This window comes from Zosterops lateralis (genome assembly GCF_965231275.1).
Source record: "Zosterops lateralis genome assembly, chromosome: 1".
Lineage (NCBI taxonomy): Eukaryota > Metazoa > Chordata > Aves > Passeriformes > Zosteropidae > Zosterops > Zosterops lateralis.
Window position 1 is genome coordinate 57,163,984 of NC_139762.1, and position 6,387 is coordinate 57,170,370.

Here is a 6,387-nt window from a genome sequence, read left to right on the forward strand (position 1 = left end):
TTGATCCTTTGGTAAGATAATGGCACAGAAGTGTAAAAACATCAGTAAAAGAAATTCCATAGGTTGTTTACACATCCACTACAGACAGGGGTATAATTTACTCAGAATCAAAAATTTCAATTTTGCATTCCTCCATAAGAGAAAACACATTTATATAATGTAAGTTGGATATGTATCATGTGCCCTCTGGAATCATTAGTAACAGTATTCAATTTTATAGGAAGAATTTAAATTAAATTAATTGCAAGAGTAATTGTATATGTAAAAAAATTCAGTACTATGGTAGGAAGTCTGAGAAGTCCATAAATATATATTTTTAATGGCTAAAACTAAACACAGGCTGCAAGAATTAGAATCTCTCTAGAAACTACTACTATAAAATACATCCCTAATTATTCAAACTATAGGCCATTCAAAAGAAATAATTACAATTTTATGATCACAAGAGCTAGGAGTGAAGCCATCAGTTTGATTTTAGCTCTGACCATACTTCAAATATTAGCAACCACTGAGAACATTTACACTTTGTGCTTTAATATTTTGGCTTTATCTGAACAATCATTAGAAATAGTCTAATCAGCTTCATTCCATTAACTATTTATTGATGATCAAGATACAAAAAACTGGACTTAATACTCAAATATGACTAGTGAAAAGCATTTTCAAGACATTAGAATGACAACTGTCCTTTAAATCTAATATCTACATTCTCAATACATAAATTTCCTTTTCACTTCTCTCTGCATGTGCAATTAACATTAAAAAATAAACATCAACTTTAACATAGATCTAGTTAAAATTTTAGGACTTTCAATTTTGTGAAAGATGCATGATGCCTATTTTTCCTTAAGGTAAAAAACAGTAAACTTCCACCAGCCTGGCAACCCATTTATGATTAATTCTGCTGTAAATACTGATTTGCTACAGCTGAAATCTTGAAAGGCCATTAAAAGTGCCATTTTTCATTGCAACAGGCTTCTAGAAAAAAAAAAAGAATCACCTCAGTAGGTAAGTATCTGTGTTCAGTATCCTGTGAATGTCAAGCCTTGAGAGGATTACTATTCTATCAAGTACTGAGTCGTTGCCCAAGGATTGTTTATCTCCACATCACAAAGCACTATTCAGAACGAAAGCATTTCAGGCTGGGCAAAGAAAGTCTGGCCCGGGCAACTGTTCCACAGAGCAATGTTAAAGGGCCAAAAAACTCCTGCCTTTCACCAGTATTGTCGTTCAGTATCACTGAAGACATCCACTTAATGGCAGAAAGAAAAAAAAACCTTACAAGAAACAAAGCCACCTTCCACTGCAAAATGACTTTTTTCAGAATCCACCACTACAGTCTCTGCACTATCCACTGTCATAGAAATTAGGATTTCTGTCTGCTTAGTGCTTAAACCAGATCTCAAGCATGGAGATTTGTCCCTTGGTAAAAACCAAAATCTTCCTTACAGCAAGTCAATTAAAGTTTTGTAAGTCTAGGAGCCACTCTGACTTAGATATATGATGAGTGAAAACACTTAAGGTAATAATTTTCTCAGTGCCATCTGTTCCTGCTGGTGGGCCACAATTTAAGCTGCTCAGCCACCTTTATTTCTTCCTTCCTGTAGCCATCCTAGACGACCCTGATGTCAATTAACTCTTTCATATCTTTTATAGTTCCTTCAATGATGGCAGGTCTGGAGTTAGTACATTACTGTTCAGGGACAAACTCTTGAACTATGTAGCTTCCATCCTCTCCTCACCCTCAGCCCCCTTTTCCCATCACCTACAGCAGTGTAGGCAGACCTCTCCAGGAAATGAGACAATTTTTAACAAAACATCGTCTCATAAACAGAGAATCTACAGGACATGATTAAATCTAGACTGTGAAGATATTAAATTAACAAAGTAATTACCTGAATGTTGTATTATTGCATATATAATTATACTTAAAATTTTTCATTTTATTAAAACACAAGCAAAGGCACTTGAATTTATCTCTCAACATAATTCATTTTACTATAATGGGGCAATTGTGAGGCATCTTTTTATATAAAGATAATAGCAATTCACAGCTTCTTCCTAGTAATTTAAGCCCAGATTAACAATCCTTACTACATAATACTGGCCAAACGTCTAAAAACAACCAGTGAAATAGTATTTTTCACTCCATATTGACAAAAAAATAGCACTGACACAGATTCGAGTGTGAAACATTTTAAGAAGGGTTACCTCAGATTCATCTGTTGATTCCTCATTAGACCTGGTTTCCTGAAAATGACACAAAAAACAAAAGGGGTAAATAGCTAAGTACATACAAAACTGAGCAGTATTTCCCTTCAAGAAGGACTTTTTAACCCTTATTAAAAAAGGAAAGACAAAGCAGAAGCAACCCAAAATTCAGTTTCCATCCTTGTCATGCATACTCGATTTGGGCTTGCACTTGCATTCGAATGCAACAGAGATAGTCAGGAGCAGCAGGAACACTGTTGGCAGTTACCCTAAGAGAGTGAGAATCTGTCCCTGTGATATTGTCCCCTCTTCCAGAAGCAGTGGCAAATTTTGCAAAGAAACTGCCCATATCTTAACTTCCACGGCAGAACAGCATTCTCAAGTTATCCACAAGCCAGCTTTGTTATTCAACTATTCAGATGTTAATAGGCTTAAACTTAAATAATTTCAAATAATTTTCTATAGAAATACAGCATTCAATGACTTTCTCCTTCACATCTGATGTTAATGAAAGACATGGCTTTCTTCTGCCTTTGAAACAACTGTACCTTTAAAACATCTCTCTCTGGCAAGACAATTCTTTCTACCCTACAAAAAAATTTTGTAAGTCAACTCCTGCTCATCTCTTGTCTGTCTACTGAGAAAATCTGCTGATGCAATGCCTACTCAAAGAAGTCAGCAAAACGAAGATTTACTTAACGCATTTATCTTTATCAACAGCAATAAAGGATTACAACGAAAACGCCGGCAGTGAATGTAAGCATTTTAACAATAAAATATGATATAAACAAAGAACAAGCAAGTGAGAAGGCAGCATTTCAAATCTTATGAAGGGACTCTTCGAAGAGTAAGATTAATAAGTACAGAATTCCACCAGACAAGACAAAAAAAATAATAAAAATTACACCTTATCAACAGCTTAGAGAAAAATGGAACAGGAAGAAAATTTAATGCACTGACAACAGTGTAATTTTTTGTTTCTCATATTTATTTATTTTCTGTGTTTATATAACGCACCGATTGTGACCTGTTCACCAAAAGCAAAGGCTTCCTTTTCATCAGTGGAGGCTCACATTGATGCCCATAATGACCATCACAGCAGATGGGAGAGAAGCAAACCAGCACTTCTACCTGCTACTGGGAGCTTCGTGCAAGGTGTTACCACAATTACTGACATCAGTTTCCTCCATTTTTCTCAGTACAGATAGGTCTACCTCTAAAATACACACCCCATAGAAGGGTTATCAGTGTAGTCTATACTTGTGACATGAGTAGGGAAATTGCAAGTAAGAAGCACAGAGGAATCAAGGGATGATGGAGTAAAATCCGGACATCCTCTGAAGCTTATGTTCAACTTTGCAAGCACAACTGTCTGTCAGTCATTCAGTCTCCAATCATAAGCTGCTGTAACTTTTCAGGAAGTTACAGTTTTCTTCTATACAATCTTTGTGCATCTACAACTCTATTTAACAATAACCAAGTGAGAACAGAACTAAAACATTGTGGTGCAATATTGCCAGCTGATTGGAAGAGTTAGAAAAACACACAAAGTCCATTGCAGAATATCATCAGATTCCTAATTTAAAAAAGTAATTTTCTCTCCTGAATACTAAGAGCAGCCTACTCAACTCCTTAATAAATCAAAATTAATAGCACTACTGTTATGATATTTTGATATAATTCACACGGTGTGAAAAAGGAAAAGCTCTCCCTAATGAAGGAATTACAGCAAGTGACATTTTTGCTGGTATACATGAGACTTTCTAGTGCAGCTACACCACCTACATCTGCCCCTCATAATTCCAATTGTTTTAGCTGTCTAGGAATACAACCTTACTTTCAGGATGAGCTCACTAACACTATGCCCTCAGATCAACACACCTGCAGGGTGGAGTTAACAGCCCACTTGCTGAGACAGCAGCTGGTCCTTACACCCACCTGAGCCACTTAACTGGGCTGCAAGTTATGTGCAAAGGCATCCCTAGAGAATACTGGAATGCAAAATAAGTGCATGCCATAAGTTGATTCCAATAATCAATCCATGTGAACTAAGAAAATATAAATCTGACTTTACTTATGACATCTACCCCTGTATCCCTACTGTATTCGCAAGGCACTGCAACCCCAGATACTAAATTTCACAAATGGCATACAAATACAGGTAAATGCTTCATGGCCTTTTCATTTTACTGCAGAAAATGACATTAAAAAAAAATCAGAGGGAGGCTTGGCTTAGGAAAGCAACCCAGAAATTGTATTTGTTGTACAAGAACTTAGCTGAAGGTGCTTAGAATTAGTACTTACCTACAAACTCACTTTGGTTGTAACTTACTATGAAAACCTTTTTCCCTGGGTTTTCCTATTTGCTTAGGCAAACTGGAACAGTAAACTGTAGTAGTTATGATTGCCCTGGGGTTTTGTTAGGTTCCTTTGCCTTCCCTCTAAATGCATGAACTGAGAGGATTATCCTCCACTTCCTCTTTTTGGTAGCCTTGTAACTGTGGAAAGGAAATCCCTAGAAAGGGATTTGTAGACAACCAGAATGGAAAATCATGTAGGAATAGCAGTTTCTAGCAATCTCAGATTCTAGGGGAAAATCAGCAGTAAACTCCAGCCAGCTGACAAACACTGTTGCCTAAGTAGCCTAAGAATGCAGTAAGGGAACACAGAGGAGGAAACCATAGAAATGTGAAGTAATCTCTCATCATTATGATCTCTCACTTAACAGATCCAACATAACTTCCCAAAAAAATCTTAAGTGGGCTCTCCAGGATGATGGGTATAGGGCTTTCCCTCCCCGTGGTTTTACAAATAACAAATGTAATCCACTACATGTTTAGACCCATAACATAAACCTGGTGGAAGGTGAAAACCACAAAACTTTAGTTTTACAGAAACACACGCACAGGAGGAACATCCTTTCAGTAGCAGTGTGCATGCTACCAACAGGAAATACTGAAATGAATACGGTAACTCTCCCATCATAGTCCAAAGAGAACAAAACACAGGCTTAGTTTAATCTCTTGTATTGTTAAAGAAGACTTGTCTGAATTTGTTTCATCCTTCCAAAGGCTGCCACATTTAAAAACTCACCAATCCGGGGGAAAAAAAAAGTCTCCCTCAAGGAAGCCGAGCCCTCCCAACAAAACTGTGTCAGCAGGGAGGGCAGACACCAGATGTTAGTCTCTAACTTTGGCCCATTACCTTGAAGTAATTCTAAGACTCTCGCACTTTTAGGCACCCATGACTGACAAAGATCGCACAGCTCAGCTGCCTGTCCAGATACTGGCTCAGCAAAGAAATATTTAGAAAGTACCTGAAAGGGCCAGGAACTACACTTTTTCCTTTATGTTTTTTTCTTGGGAAAGAGTAACCTAGGGACGAGGAGCTTTAGGAGAACACCCGATTAAGGGAACAACAGCACCAAACTCCTCAAGTTTCGTCTCAGAAAAAAAAAAAAAATCCCTTGTTGAGATGAACATAGTCATGTCTCCTATGTCCCTGGTAGAGAGACCCTCCAGCTCTTTAATCTTGGCTCCACAGCGGCGCCAAAGGCACTTCCAAACCCCCCTCCCGGCCAGGCCTCCATCTCCCTCCCCCGCCCCGGAGAGGAGCCTGTCCCGGGGCTGTGCCGAGGCTCCCCACGCCGGCCCCTGCCCACTGGCACTGTCCCTGCGCCTCTCGGCTCCCCTGTGTCCCGGCCTGCGCCTCCGCCCCGCCCGGCCCCAAGCCCCGCTCTGGGCGCCGCAGCCGCAGCGCAGTGAGGGTCTGTACCTTCTCCCCGGCTTCCGCCATGGCCAGAGCGGGCCGCGGTCATGTGAGGAGCAGGAAGCCGCTGCTGCGAAGCACTCTGGGAAATGTAGTTTCGGGGGGAAGGGATGGTTTCCTTTCTTTCTTTCTTCTCCCATCCCTTCCCCTTTTTCCTTCCTCAGCCCAGCTCAGGTGTGGTGGCGATGCCGCACAAAACAGGGGCAGGCACAAGGCTGGGCCCAGCGGACAGCACACCCCAGGGCCACATTGTCCTTCCGCCACCCTGAGCTGCTTTTTAAAAGCTGAAATCCATCGGTGCTCTCAAGGACTCCAGCATGATCTCCCAGCTCCAGGGTACCCCAGCTGTGAGGAGACTGAAGGCAGGAGCCATGGCGGCCTCCCCCTGTCCCCGCTGTGTGCGGCCTG

The 6,387-nt window shown here is 40.2% G+C and overlaps 1 protein-coding gene across 1 annotated transcript in view; it reads right to left on the reverse strand.

The window, feature by feature from the left end:
- VPS41 (VPS41 subunit of HOPS complex) overlaps positions 1-6,039 on the reverse strand; it is a 112,347-nt gene extending 106,308 nt beyond the window's left edge. The window contains exons 1-2 of the mRNA XM_083861567.1: positions 5,986-6,039; positions 2,212-2,250 (exon numbers count right to left, since the gene is read on the reverse strand). Coding sequence (XP_083717693.1) covers positions 2,212-2,250; positions 5,986-6,006 — 60 coding nt within the window. The 5' untranslated portion in view covers positions 6,007-6,039. The remainder of the gene's footprint in view (positions 1-2,211; positions 2,251-5,985) is intronic.
- Positions 6,040-6,387: the final 348 nt, after the last annotated feature.